We start from the raw sequence: 15,621 nt of genomic DNA, 5'->3' as shown, positions 1-15,621 counted from the left end.
TGCAAAGGGAAAATACTTAAGGCAGCCTTGGTAAGTTGTGAGAAGCACCTTGAACTAACAGGTTATGAATTTAATTATAATTTAATAGCAAGAATATGAAGAAGGTATGATTAAAATCAGAAAGGTATAAGGCTTAGAAACTTCAAAGGTGTAATTTCCATATTGTAGCTTAGGTGATACTGTGTCCTCCTGAACACAGATGAAGAAAAGTGCTTTAACATCAGAAATGTTGTATATTTATATATTTATATTTGTGCATATATGTGTATTTATACACACATGCACATCTATGGAAATATTCAACTCTTACAGAATTCTGTGAGTTAAGATTTATTTATTTTTAGTTGAATTTGCATCCACTCTACTAAAATAGGTCGCTTTTAAATGTGGAAGTGAATGGGTGACCAGGGTGATTGGTACATTATGGGAGAATGCGTACAAGTCTGTCAACTGAAGACAGGTGGAATAGTTCACTAATTTTGTTAGCTTCCTTCACTTCTGCAGTTGCATTATTATTATTTTTATTTATTTTTATTCCTTATTTATGCTTGCCAATCATCGGTTACACGTTTAACAATGTCTTTGCAAAGGATTTGAGAGGACAGGAGAGAGAGGGTTGATTTTTGTTAAGATCAATTGAATGACTGATCAGATTAGGGAGGTTTTAATTTAAAAGTTGAGACTATATGACAAGCGTTTTGTTTCTTCCATGTTACCATCGTGTTCTTTAAACTGGTCTTCAAAGAATGATCCAGCTTACACTTTTCACAGACTCTGCAATTAACAAATGTTAATAAACTTGGAAAATATATTTTAAAAAATGTCTTTTGGAACCTCCTCGGGAAAGAGAGATGCAAGAAAGGCTAGGGAAGCTCCATATGATTCCGTTCTGCTGAGCAAAATGCAGAGCAGAGCTGTGTTGTGATGTGGTAGAAAGACAGAGGCAGTGCAGAGAGAGACAGCAGTAGTTCAGAGCTCTTCAGATAGCAATTAGTCAAAAGAATTTTCAGCTGAGGAGTTGAATATGTTTCTATAATGCCATCATACATTAGTTTTTCCAAATGGCAAGCTTTTCTTCTTTGAATTCAGGGATTTGAGGTATTGATCATGAATTTTAGACACGTAAGCAGTTCAATCTCAGCAAGCTGCAAGGCTGCTTTATAATAAGAGGTCTTGCAGAAGTTCTCTGCAAGTAGATAAGCTGAAATACAAATTAAAGGTGTCTTCATGGGACATCTGTGCAGTATTTTCACAGTATTTCCAGTGTATCCTATGTTAAACTTGATTGTGTTGCACACTTCTGCCTGGGAATCCTAGGAAGAAAACAAGGATACTCTCTTGAGATTTCTACCATCTTCTTCTATAGGGGCATATTATTGAGAGCTTCAGTTAAGAATTTCCTGTTGTTTTTCTATGCATACACTTTCTGTTCTGAAAAGCATACTCTTCCTCATAACTCAGCTACCGTCAAATACTGGAACACCATCTGAAAGGCTGCAGGCTGGGCTCTACTGCTCTGTTTGTATTTGTAGGCAAGAGTGTAATGCTGTCTTTGTTACTAGGATCAGTCAAGATCTGGCTCTCATCGCACGGGAAATCAACGATGTAGCAGGAGAAATAGATTCAGTGACTTCATCAGGCACTGCCCCCAGTACCACAGTAAGCACTGCTGCCACCACCCCTGGCTCTGCCATAGACACTAGAGAAGAGGTAGGAGATCTTCATGGAGAAATGCATAAGGTTCTTTCTTTTCTTTATTTCTTTTGCTTTTAGCATTTTGCATAGCCTTTTTTAGTTATTTCCACCCAACCTGTATGCATAATCTCTACCTTCATTTTTAATTTAAAGTTCTTTTATGTTCTGATAAACTACCCAGAAATCGTAAAAAGTATCACACAAATGCACACTATCTGTCTGTCTCTTTTTTTCCACAAAGCATAGGACAGGATGATTGTTTGTTTCCTTCTTGTCCTTAGCCTTAGATACTGTTGGGTAGTATCTAAGTGCATTTAAAAGTATTAGTGACATATGCAGGAATATATACTCTTTTCACAGGTGATATTGAGGTTTCTTTTTCTGGAAACTGAAATGCTTAGGCACCATCAGCTAACAATAACTTCACATTTTCTTTCCTAATAATGTCGTAAAAACTGCCTTAAAAGAAGTTTGTATTGTGCTTGTATTAATTCTTATTTTCTTTGACTATATCTGGTGTGCTTGAATATATTGACTAACTTCTTTTAGTAACCATCACAGTTTTAATGCTGGTATACATGTTAATCTGAACTTAAATCATCACTTTCTGCCATATTACAATTCACACTAATGTTTACTGCATTTCAAAATTCATATTAGTCCTTTCAAAATGTGTTTATTCATTTTTTGTGTACGTAAAGTTTGGTTAATAATTACTTGACCATGTTTAGTATAATACTGTCTTTTTCTGTGGAAAAAAAGATATAAACAGTGACAAGAAACTTGTGAGCTGTGTACTCTGACAAAAATATAACTACATTCACACAGCCTTTATCTTTAATTCTTATAGCTTGATAGCTAAACTTCAGCAAGTAGTGCTCACTTTCTCAGGTGTAGTCAGATTGCTGTGATTTTTATACTACAATTTATTTTCTATACATGTGCAGTTGTACATGCTGCTGCAGGTGGCAGTCTTTCCTTTAAGTAGGCATAGGTGTTTCTGTAACTCTATGACTAATTGGGAAAAATCTCAATTTGATTGCACTGTACCTAATCTCATACATATGTTCCTTTAATTAAAGGAATAAATTTCCAGTGCCAATTTGTAGGTAATTATCCATGTTACTTGTATGTAAGCGAAATTTCTATGGGATGACCTTATTTCCATTGCCCTGTAGATGTATCTGCTGTTTTTTTTTTTTTTTTTTTTTTTTCCTCCAAACATTTTAACAAAGTATTGCTATATTTGAATGTGGCGTCACACTGTACTACAGAAGTCAACAGAGTGACTTTTATTTGATTAGCTTCTTCAAAGCTGCCTGAAAAGGAGAAAAGATTACACATTTCCAGTTGGTTTAATAAACTGCATTTTTCTTTTACTCTCCAGTTGGTTGACCGAGTATTTGATGAAAGTCTCAATTTTAGAAAAATCCCTCCACTAGTGCACGCCAAACCACCAGAGGGGAACGGTCAGCCTAATGATGCCAGACCTCAGCTGCCAGATGCCATGGATCCCCCAACAATTACCCGAAGAAGGACTTGGAGCAGAGATGAAGTAAGTACAAAAGAAATTTCTCTGTGGCAGTGGTTATGTTTCAGGTTTTCATAATCGTCTCTCTGCTTAGCATTCTACACTATCCTTTCTTTCCTACCTGTACCAGGTAGCATAAATACTGGAAAAAATTATTTGTTATTTAATTTGCAAAATGTTTTAGTATGATCGTTTGTGTAGAATACTAATTGGAACACAAGTAATATTTTTAAGGTTAAAAAAATGGGAAATGTATGAAATTGTTTATGTTTAATTCTATTTAAAACTTATTCCAGGTTATGGGGGATAGTTTGCTGTTGTCCTCAGTCTTCCAGTTTTCTCGCAAAATAAGACAATCCATAGACAAAACAGCTGGCAAAATCAGGTGGGTTTTCTTTTTAAAGTTATTGTTATTTTTGAAAATGTTCTGCTCGCATTGACATTCATGCTAGTAGGAGATGTATGTAATTCAATAGAGCAAATGCATTTAGTAGCAGCTTGTGTTTTGAAAAAACAACATCGGTTATGGTGAGTTTTTATTTATTTTATTTTTTTACTATTAAGGAGATTTCAAATTAATTGTTTTTCTGTTATTATTTGTATGCGTTTCCTATTGTATGAAGATAAATATCAGCAAAATTTGCATGGACAGGATAATATTCAACATCTTTCCAGCAGAAGAGCTGTTCCAAAGCATGGAAATTCTGTATAAAATCTGCATTACTTCTGCACAAACATCATAAAATTCCCTTAATTTAAAAATAAGGTTAAAACTTTGCTAAACTGTGTATTTGCCAAGCTGATGTAGAGATCAACCATTTTAGGAAGAAAAACAGTTGGAGAGAGAACGGTTTCATTAAATCCTTCTGAAAAAGAACTTACTCTGGAGACAATAACTAAAATAACAGATGATGACATCTGTTGTTTTTAATTACTAAGTCCTGCTTAGATAGCTAGATTCCTGGCACAAATGTCATAGTAGCTAACAGGAAGTCCAGACCTATCAAAAATGGTAACTTGTTTCTCTATCAACAGCTGCATTTAACTTCAGTAACATTTGGTGACCATTTTAGTTGACAAGAGGAAATGAAAATTCTAAATGCAAAGTTCAGTGTTGTTTAATTCACATGTCCTTCCTTCGTGTCTTATTGTAGCTAATAATTTAAACATAGTGTATATTAAGAAGAAAAGACACTTGGCTGAACTTCATGCCATGGTTTTTTTTTTTTTTAAGTGTGAGAACATAGTAGGTCTGTAATTGATCAGTTTGGCTAGGAAGTGCCACGTATTGAAATCTTGGATATTTGTAAGTCTGTTCTATTTTTACCAGTGGTTACCAGTAACATTTGTGAGCTTGGTATTTCCACCATCTCAGTATGTGTGTCCAGACTGACATGCATCTTGCTCGTCTTTCCGCGTTTCCCTTTTGAGGCTGTAGGATTATAATACTGGAAAACATTTCTTGGTTTTCTCAAGAACATATAACTTTATGTATGATGTTATTTGTTTAGGTATCTTTAAGGAAAGTACATAAATGTCTTTTACTCTGTCAATTTCATTTGTAAATGAATTTTTGAAACATAGCTTCAAAATATAGTTGCTCTCAGAAACTCTGTATCCTGGTTCTGTCCCCTCCCAGGTTCTCATGTAGCCCTAGTTCTCTCACTGACGGGATAGAGCAAGAAGCTGATATTCTCCTGGTTTCAGCTGGCACAAAATTGATTTTCTTCATAGTTTCTGCTATGATGCTACATATTAATTTTAGGAGAAAAACAATGGTGATAAGACATTAATGTTGTTGCTGAGCAGTGCTGTGCAGATTTAAGGCTGTTTCAGCTTCCCGTGTTGTCTTGCTAGTGGCAGGACTGGGGGAGATGTGCACAAGAAGCAGGGAGGAGAAGGAACCGGGACAGCTGACCAAACTGATACTCTGTACCAAATGACAGCATGTGGAACAATGAAACAGAGGGTGGGTGGAGTTGGCTGAGGGGAGATGCCACTGCTTGGAGACTGGCTGGTCATTGATCAGCAGGCAGTGAGCAATTGTTGTGTATCTCTTGTTTTGTAAACATGTATATTATATATATATCATTGTCATTGCTATTATTTCTCTTTTCCTATTTTTGTCTTGGAAAATAGTTTTTAGCTCAACCTGAGATTTATATTTAAAAAAATGTATAATATGTTCTACTTTTCCCCTCCATCCCCCCCAGTTCTCTTCCTCATCGCACTGGGAGTGGGGAGTGATGGAATGGCTGTGTGGCTGAGCCGCCTGCCTGGATAAACCCAGAGCACTGTGTCAAATTAAGAATTAGACTTTAATGTGCAGAACTTAATATAAATTACATAGAAATTCACAACTTATTCAATACTAATCTACCTTTGAGTTCACTGTAGCATTTACTTGAATAGCTCATCTCAAAAAATGAGCAAATAAACTCTTGCGAAGAAATAACTTAATCTGATCGTTATTTGGGATTTTTTATAAAAGACATTAAACGTACTGTAAATAGAAGCATTACCAAAATATTACATAAATTTTTGTCTTCAGTGTAATTCTTTGGGAAAATTCAGTGACAACCATGAGGAGCCCTGCTTACCAGTATATTTTTTTTTCCTTTTAAAGCTGCGTCACCGGAACAAGAATCTTACTTACTGATTGACTTTTTTATGGTAGGCTTGTGGGATGATATGTATCTTAAAATGCTGTAAAAGCAGTAGATAATAGATGCTCTACTCTTTTTTGTAGATTTTTCTTGATGCTTAGAAGTTCTGTAAATATTTTGCCAGCACAGTTGTAGTTTATTTAACACAAAAATCTGAGAGTACCGTATAACGAACTTAAACAAATCTACATATGCAAATGCATTCTGAGGAAGAGTAATATCATCTTATATTTTTTGCTAAACTTTCTGAGCTTAATGGCTATGTAATACTACATTGTAATTTATGCAATAAAGCTATGATTATTTATGAAAAGTTACATATGAGAATATGGATAAACATTATGTGTACATTTAAAGAGAATAGCATTACGTGTTTCCATAAAAATATGTTCATTGGAGAATTTCTTTAGCATATTCCTCAGATCTGTGATCAAGACTTCCTTTATCGGCTACTCAGAATGGATTTGAATAATATGACATTTTTCATAATGTCACTGGTGTTTCGAATTAGAAAAACACAATAGTTGTAGAATTGCTTTTTTTTAGTGAGCGTGTAAGGGAGCAGTGAGTTATGTACATCAAAACAAAGCTAAGATAAATTCTGTAGTAAGGTCAGTAGACTGCTATGCTTCTATTTATTTCCCTGGAGCTAAGCTGTTTAACGTTTTTGCCCGGAATAGATATGATGAGAATCAATCAGGATTTGTCAAGCTAACATTTGTGTACAATTCCAGAGTATTTGACCATGAAAGGAGATGAGGAAGTTTTAGAGATGCCAGTGTGCCTGACTGTGTTGTTGAAGTTCTCCCTCAAGTTGCTTTGTTCACCAATATAACCTCATCTCACAAGAGTGGAGACAGTATGGGACAGTTACAGCAATTACGGATTCCACCATATATACTGAAAAATGACATCCATTCTCTCTGAGTCCAAATGGACAAATAAATGTTCTCTGTAAATGTGAATGCTTCTTTTTGTAATATTTTAGTTGCAGTAGCTAGTTTTACTGAAAATACCAGTTTTGCTTTGGCTAAAGTATAAAGAAGATAAATATTTTCAGTCTTGACAAGATGTGTCAGAAATTATAATGAGCAGAACTCAGTCATGAAAATAAATGTGCGTGAGGAAAAGAAGGGGAAATACGTGTCTTCCTGCTTGACTAATTTCTTCCCCATTTCATTGGAGCTGCCATTTCTGTTTTCCAATTTGAATATAATGTTCTGACTTATGCGGAGTTCTGTCGGCACAGGGGCACCCATTGTGCAGCCAGAGCTGCAGGCACCAGGGCAGCTGAGGGAAGAGGCGTCGTGCTGCCACCAGCCTGCCCAGGCCCAGGGTTTCTGGCATCACCTGCTGCCTGGAGCTGGATGTCAGGGCTGCAAGCACTAAGGTTACAGGCTTAGGATTCACATTTGTGGTCTGAGAGCAGAGTGACCTCTCAGGCAGCAGCGCTTACCGTCCCCAGCTCTGTGTGGGATGTGCTTGTCAGTGTTCTGGTGGGCTGCCTTAGGCAAAAGGAAGATGAGACAACTGGGGGACAACTGCTCTTTCAAATCTAGTTCTGTGGGACTGCACTCAATTTCTGTGAGCCTGCCTCTGCAGTAAGGAGATCAGATGAGGAGGTGAGGCTTTGGAAGAGGCTTGTTCTTCATCAGAGGGAGAGAGGGAAACGTTCTTCATGTGGTGAATTGGTGATGGACACAGCTGTCCTGTGTGAAGCCAGGAGAGTCCGTGCTGATAGTCTCTGATTCTATGATCATTCCTTCTTTATATTAAGACATAGGATTGAGAGAAGCTTTTGGAGCATTATTCTTTGGCTAAATTCTCTCAAAACTGGTGAAGCTGTTTTTATTTTCTCCAGGTTCTAGTATACTGAGTTCAACTTGAAACAGATTCAAGTGCCCAATTCTTTCCTTTCACAAAGCCCCTTCTATAGATCTGTTTTTCTTCAGGATAAAGTCATAGCTTGGCTTGGCTAAGCTCCTTTTTATAATTCACTTTTATTCATTGCTGTGTTTAATCAGATTTGGTTTTACCCACTAGTATACACAAAATGACATTGTAATGGAAAATTGTGTGGCATTCTTGCCGTGTATCTTGCACCCAGTTCTTTGCTAATGAATTACTCTGGTGACTTCTCGGGAAGCACGTATGCAGGTTTTTTTTTTTGCTTTTCTATCTTTATATACCGTATGAGTTTGCAGGAATTTTTGGAGATTATGAAGAGATGTAAGTATGAATTTCAGTGACAAGGCCTTCAGAGTTTTATCTGTACTGTATAAAGCAAATGCTGTACTATTGGCTTTCCTTACAGCAGTCATTTATAAAACATGTCCTTTGAGTGCGGTTAAAAGGAGGAGGAGCAAAGGAGACAGAGATAGTACTCGTAAGAGATTAACATGTATTAAATGCAGAATTGGAGAAAATAAAGTAGGCTTCCCAAAATCGTAGAAAAAACAAATTGACCAGTCTACTTTATAGTGGGAATAAAAACATTTTAAATAAATTTTAAGGATTTTTGCCTTTTTTTTTTTTTTTTTTTTTAAATAACTTCTGAAATGTAAAGTATTTAGATTGTTAGACAACTAGTATCATCTCTGAAAGACAGGAAGGTTGAAAGCACTACATGCATAAAGGCAAATAAATGAATATATGGAGAATTTTAGTCTAATATGAACAAGGTAAATGGAAAAGCAAGCAATGTCACCCTAATTTCTATATTTTTCTACTCACGGTGTTTACTGCTAAATGAAGCCTCTGAGATGCAAAGTATTGTGAATTTCCCCCTTAAAAAGTTATTTTCTCAGAGTCCTACTAATAGCAGTAATGCCTTTAAAGTGTACTACTGTTACACTATGATGTTGAAATGGTTTTCTTGTTTGCTTGGCCGTCTGTTTGCTTAGCAGTTTTAGTACAGCTGTGTTTATTCTTTTAAGTCTAAAATACCATTAATGTTTGCTAGTCACATTTCCAACTGGAGTCAATACCTAATTATTGCAATTAAAGAAGAAATTGATTTAGAATATAAACTTCTAATATGATTATGACATCACTTAAAATAAGGAAAAAAAAAATACCCTTAAATATCCACCAATCCTGTGTTTTCAGTAGTGTAACTATGCACAATTTAAATGATTTTTATGATACTGCAATTTCACAAAAAAAATATTTATCACAGCAGGGAAGCAAGGCAGAAACAAGCAAGCAAAAAACTTCCTCGGAATCTTATAATATACTTTGGAATTTTACATACGCTGGAAGTGACTTCTTTAAACATGTAATATGATGATACTCCATTGTATGAAAAAAATTCTATCCTGTGGGATGTATTTCCAAAAATGTTTTATTTGTCACCAAAATAATATAAAATACAAATATAGAAGCTGAATTTACAAGTATTAACCTCTCGTGTATTTTGCTGTTATTTCAAAATACAACATTAACAGGGAATTCTGCTATTAAATAGTTGGATTATGAAATAAATAAATCTTTGTGCTGAAGGAAAGAAGGAACTGTAACTGTTCAACACCATAAGCAAGTATTTAGCTACACAACTTGCATTTTATTGTAAATATGGGTGTTGCTGAACCTTTGTATGCTACTCAGAAGATTCGATCTTGGGTTTCTGCCTGTTTTCACTATTTAGATTCCAGTTTTATTTAGTGCTCACTACATTGCTTTCTTGTAACTTGTGTCTAATCTTTATGTTTTAGTTTGTTTACTTCTAAACATGCTATCCTTGTATTTCCTTCTTTTAGAATATTATTTAAGGACAAAGACAGAAATTGGGATGAAATTGAAAACAAGTTACGAGCAGAAAGTGAAGTTCCTATTGTGAAAACATCAAGTATGGTATGAATAGTTATCTTTTCTGGGGTAGAATGAGCCTTTTTCTCATCTAATTTATAAATAATAAGTAGAAGAAAATGGTATTTTCACTGATGATGCTAACATCTGTAAAAGGTTTCACTTTGACGGTATGTATTTCAATAAAGAGCTTGATCTTTTAAAATGATTACTAAGACTTGCTATCTTCGAACCTCTCCTAAGTAACTGTTCTGAGGGATTTCTCAGATAAAGAATAATGCAAAAGGATACAAACTATATACAGACTACATTGAGCGCTATTATTTAAAAGAAGGCAGTAACCATCAGTTTGATTGCTGGTTTCTTTCAAATAAAGTTGTTTTACAATTTTAATGCTACTTCATCTACTGTTTTCTCATATTTAAAGGAATATTTACATTTTAATATATGGATGTAAAACAAATTTGTAGACATACTGTAATAAAAGCACTCTTCTAATCTGTGTAATATAAATATTGCTCTGAAGTAATAACTGTGGGGTATCATCTACAGGTAGAGTTCATGTAGCATTCTGGCTGTGCATAATTGAAGCTGCTTCATGACCAGGCAGTGTGGCAGTGTGAGGGAACAGAGCATGTGTTATTCCCAGTACATTTTGGCATTTGAGGCTTTTGTGAGGATTTGCTTTTTGCTTTTTTTTTTTTTCCTACAATGCATTAAAGCATCTCATGTTGTTTAGAATTGCTTGATCTATGCACTCATTTTCAAGTTTCTACTTAGTTTTCAGAGTAATGTATCATTCAAATCCATACTAAAGCAATGTTTGGATTTTTTTTTTTTTTTTAACCACAAAATCTTATGAGGGTTACCAGAGGACAGGTTTGCTTTGACCTTGGTACATTTATTTCCAGATCAAATGAGGAATCTGCTTTAAGAAAATGGCTTTGTAAAATACAGTATAATCTATTTCTTTGCCACCCACAAAAATTCTCTGCTCTCCTCAGCAATCAGATTAGCAGTATTCTCAGGCAGGATCTTTCAGCTGTAGGGTTTACATACTTATTCACTGCACCACGTTTTAGATGATATTGTAGCCTTTCTGATCGCGTTGCTATGGCTGTGTCTGTGCAAGCAAGCAGCGCAGCTCAGAGGGCTCTCCAAGGCAAATGGGTGCTGAGGACGCAGTGCTGGCACAGTGCAGACTCTCACAGTGGCCCAGTGATTGAAGACAAAATCTCAGGGCAGTCATCTTGCTGACTATTCTGACTCACATCTAAACACGGTTATGAATCAGCTTGTCTACCCTGTTAATATTGGGTTTATACTGTAACTTTTCCTTGTAAATTTGCAATCAGTTTGCCTCGTTTCTACACTGCTGTGATGTCTGTTGGTCAGTGCTTGAGAAAAAGTAGCATAGGCAAATAAGTAAGGGGTAAAATGAGCCATTGTTGATTTGGGAAATTTGAACAGTCGAGAAGAACTCTATTTCCAAGAGGGCCATTCTAATCATTGAGACTCATGGTGCAAATGGCCTGGTCCCACCCACAGAAGGTGTTTTCAATGCCAGGAGGGGTAATGCAAATATATCAGAATTTGGGGAGGAAACTTATTTGATACACAGCTTGAATGTCTTTTTCCTTAATGAAGCAAGTTCTTGAGCTTTGGAATATCTATTTCTTTCCTAGGAAATATCATCAATCTTACAGGAACTAAAACGAGTTGAGAAACAGCTCCAAGGTACAGATCCTTTTTTACTCCTCTCTGTCATTGCTGCCTGTTTCCAGTTTCTTTTATCTATATGTAGATAGCATGAAACAAGTACAAATGTCACATCTTATTAAAATACGTATCAGTTGCATAAATTACACTGTATAATTACCAGCACATCTGGTTAAGAAATATCACTGAGTTAATTGTATTAAAACAGAATACTGATATATTTTTATGTGGGTGAGAAAAGGCTTAACTTAAAATGAAATAGTCCAGAGACTCCCGAAATAATTATTTGTGAAATTTCCTTAATAGACGCGTTTATGTGAGTGAATTTTGAAGAGTGGATGCAAGCAAATCCTCGTGACATGACATAAATGCGTCAGTAATAACCTCATGTGTAGAACAGTTCAATATAAGGGATGCATTGGGGCCACAGTCTAAGGAAACCTTTTTTAAAAATTTTATCTGACACCATAAAATGAAAATTTAGGATTATTTCTTGACATCTTCCCTTCACATTACTGGATCTGTTCTGCATAACTGCAGAATCCACAGACTATGAAATAGAACGGTTTTTTTTCTTTGTTTTTCATCTTTCAAAGACTTTAATCCGAAAAATGAACAACAAAAAAAAGGAAGTGTTATGTTGACAAAGTCTGCTGCTTAGGCATGTGTTGCAGTCATCAAAATCAATTTAAAAATTGAGAATATTTTAAAAAGGGGGCACTGATCTCTTCTTGCTGGATACTGATGACAGGACACACAGAAGTGGCACCAAGCTATTTCAGAGGAGGCTGGGCATTAGGAAAAATTTGTCTACTGTGAGAGTGGTACAACACTGGCACAAAATTCTTAGCAATGTGGTTGATAACACATGCCTGCCAGTATTTGAGGGGCTGTCTTACTGGCCTGTGATCCTACTCCAAGCCCAGGGCATCCATTACCAGTGTCAGCCTCAAAGCACAGTGATTTGAGGATCCTCACCCCTGGCAACTCTAGTTTAAAGTCCCCCTGATTAAATGGGAAAGCTTGCTGCCAATGATGGTCTTCCCCTTGTCTGACAGATGAACCCTATTCTCCCCCAGAAGACCAGATATCTCTAAATTAGTTCCATGACATAAGTAGCCAGAGGCCTGTTCACAACATCACTCTCTTAGCCATTTATTGATTTTCTTAATTCTGTTGGTCCTTTCCCTCCCCATTCCCCTAAACTGGAGGATTGATGAGAAAACTGCCTGTGCTCCCGAGCTCTTCACTGCTGCTCCAAGCTCCTTGTAGTCCCTGTAGTAGATATTCTTCAGGTTGCTGACAGCTGTGTCCCTTGTGCCAATGTGAAACAGCAGCAGGAGGTAGTCTGTGGAACATACAAGGTCTGGCAGCCTCTCTGTCACATCCTTGATGTGGGCTCCTGGCAAACAGCAGACTTCTCTAGATAGCATGTCAGGGCAGTAAATGTGTGCCTTTGTGCCCTAGTGAGATTGTTCGTAGGCTTTTACTCTAGACGGAGGTGCTAATATGTGAAAAGAATAAATGTTTTTTATCAGTGCATGAAATAATATTTTTCTTATGGTTTCTACCCCATCCCTTTCAATCTTCTCTTAATTGCTTAGCTATTAATGCTATGATTGACCCCGATGGCACCTTGGATGCTCTGAGCAGCTTGGGATTTGCCGGCCCCATCGTGCCAGCTCAGCCGAAGCAGAAGGCCAGTCCTGTTTCCCAGAGCGCCCGTCCCCAGGTGCAGCCAAACTGCCAGCCCGAGGCGCGGGCTGCCCGCCCTGCTGCCGGCCCTGCTGCTGCTGAACTGGGGACTGCTGAATCTGAGCCAGATTTCAGCATACATTTCAATAGGTTTAACCCAGACGGCGAAGAGGAAGATGCCACTCTGCGTGAATGACATCTCGCTGTTGGTAATAACACCCTTTGTGTGGAATGTCTAGAAATGGAAGGATTACAATCTCGGTTTTATAATTAAAAAAAACAACAAAAAGGCTTGGTCAAACAGCAGTTGTTTTATTAAACCAGTTTTCTTTAACTGTGATTCTTTGCTTGTCACACAAATCCTTTTCAAATCATAAGGACGTGCATAGATACAAGTGTAGGAAAGCAGATTGTGGCAGATTTGCCCTTTGTGGTTGTGCGCCTTGCAAAGAAATTATTATATCGGCAGTTTTCCCTTAACAGATTAATTTCTTTTTAAAAGCCATGTGAGCAGTCTAACATTTAATGTTACTGAAACCCCAAAATCTCTTTGCCAAGCTACTCTATTTAATGGATCTCCTCCTCTAAAGTTTGTACAGAACTGTTGAACAGTTACATTCGATTCTGATTTAGATGATTTATATAGGAAACGTTATCTTTGGCTACAGTGACACATTACTGCAAAAGGTAAGAAGGATTTCAGAAAGCATTTGTTCTTGTGTGCCGAGAATCTCAAACAGTTCTGTGTTTTGTATAACCTTGTTGCTGCGTAAATTGTCTTGGGGTTTACAAACTTCACGTATTATGTTTGCACTAAGATTTGCTGGGAGTGGTAGGTGAACATATCGATATCATTAAACAGCAAACGGTGTTTTGGTGTACTTAGAAAACTGATAATACCATACTTGTATTAACACTGCAGTGTTTTAATCCGCTTTCTGAAAGGATTATTTGGCACTTTTTGATCTTCAAATGTCTTTTTGATGTTCATAAAAGTACAAGTATCTCATATCTCATTTCTGCCCAAACATTAGTTGAAACTAAAAAACAAATTTAGTCATACAGGTACATGGGACATTTTAAAGCATATTCAGGCAAATGGGCTCTCATCAATTCAAATACAACATAAGCTTCTGAAAAAAAAGAAAAAAAAAGACTATTCCTTGAGATAACATGAGATGTAAAATTTCCTTTGGGGATTCGGACATAGAATTGTCATAATTTCCTTCATCAATACATGCACTCCCAAGCAAATGATTTTAATTTGCTTCTGTATATTTTCCTGTAGTCTTGCTAGTAAAACTGTTGCTGTCTTACATATTTAAAAGGATTCTGGAAGATGACTGCTAACGTAGACATTTTGCTTATACCACTGAAAAGCAAGTCTATTTAAAGTTTCCTATATAAGCCTATTTTCCTTATAAGTTGTCCCAGTAACTTAACATTTGGAAATAATAATAAAAATAAAAGTAAATTACTTTGTATTTCCAGAACACTGTAATTTGGAGGAATGTTATTTCTGTTAAATGTAGCTAATAGACTGGAATTTTCCTATGTTTGCATCGGTCTCTATATATTAAGGTTGAAGATACAGTTTTGCAGCTTTTATGAAATGGTCTTTAATATTTCAGCAATAATCCTATATGACGTTTGTTTAAAAGAAAACTACTTTCTGTACACTTTTAAATTGTACAGGCTTTCAGAAGTCAGTAAAAGTTGGACCAGTTAATAAAAACGCAAAAACTTTTTTTGTAGAGATGTAAAAACAAAACCACTAATCTGTTGTATAATGGATTTCATATTTTCTTTAAAAAAGAATTAAAAGCAAACAGCCTTCACATATGACTCAATATGCTCTACTCCAGCTAACTGTGGAAGCCTGAACTAAGCTAGTTTACAGAGGCTACAACGAAAGTTTTAGAAGGTGCAGAAGGGCAAAAACAAATAGAAACTAGAGCTAGGTATTGAAACAGAGTGTACCAAACCATCACCATAATTCCTTCTTTTGTTTAATGCTTGGGAACATAATTTTTCTGCAGACTCAAGTGGGAAGTAGGAGATGGCAAGGATGGCTTGGAGGTGCAGGCTCTTCATGCAGGATTCTGTTTGTGTTCTTTCAGGCGTTTATACCTTTCTGTTCTGTAATAAGCATTTTGCATTACTATGTTCTTATTTTATATGAACATGTTCTCCTTATTTATTTTTGTTACATTTATTATGTATGTTATTTTGTTATATGCATTTACAACTCCATTTTTAAATAAATAAAGTGTTTCTGGAACTTTAAAAATGTGTAAATACGTAATTTGGAGCTGAGAAGTTCACACGGTCTTCTGCATTCTGTTCTACCTTTACTGAAATAGGAAATGACATTTTTCATGAACATCTCTTCTTCTGGAAAGGTTGTGTTATTGCCACTTCTGCTTCGTTTAATCTGTGCTGACAGTGCTGGCTCACTTTCCTCTATTTGGGTTCATTTCCACATTTGAATTTGTAGTTGTATGCAAA

At 36.1% G+C, this 15,621-nt stretch overlaps 1 protein-coding gene across 6 annotated transcripts in view; it reads left to right on the top strand.

Moving 5' to 3' along the window:
- CEP170 (centrosomal protein 170) overlaps positions 1 to 15,359 on the top strand; it is an 87,546-nt gene extending 72,187 nt beyond the window's left edge. For 4 of the 6 annotated variants that reach the window (XM_042811366.1, XM_042811335.1, XM_042811374.1 and 1 more), the window contains 6 exons: positions 1,563 to 1,740; positions 3,083 to 3,250; positions 3,523 to 3,611; positions 9,651 to 9,744; positions 11,385 to 11,436; positions 13,023 to 15,359. In XM_042811366.1, the coding sequence (XP_042667300.1) occupies positions 1,563 to 1,740; positions 3,083 to 3,250; positions 3,523 to 3,611; positions 9,651 to 9,744; positions 11,385 to 11,436; positions 13,023 to 13,309 (868 nt within the window). In that variant the 3' untranslated portion in view covers positions 13,310 to 15,359. The remainder of the gene's footprint in view (positions 1 to 1,562; positions 1,741 to 3,082; positions 3,251 to 3,522; positions 3,612 to 9,650; positions 9,745 to 11,384; positions 11,437 to 13,022) is intronic. The other 2 variants (XM_042811360.1, XM_042811353.1) reach the window with 2 other exon arrangements.
- The last annotated feature ends 262 nt before the right edge of the window (positions 15,360 to 15,621 follow it).

The sequence above is a fragment of the Centrocercus urophasianus genome, unplaced genomic scaffold, assembly GCF_019232065.1.
Source record: "Centrocercus urophasianus isolate 14NV4802_14NV808 unplaced genomic scaffold, USGS_Curo_1.0 seq_10, whole genome shotgun sequence".
NCBI classification, from domain to species: Eukaryota; Metazoa; Chordata; class Aves; order Galliformes; family Phasianidae; genus Centrocercus; species Centrocercus urophasianus.
This window is presented reverse-complemented; position numbering and strand designations above follow the sequence as displayed.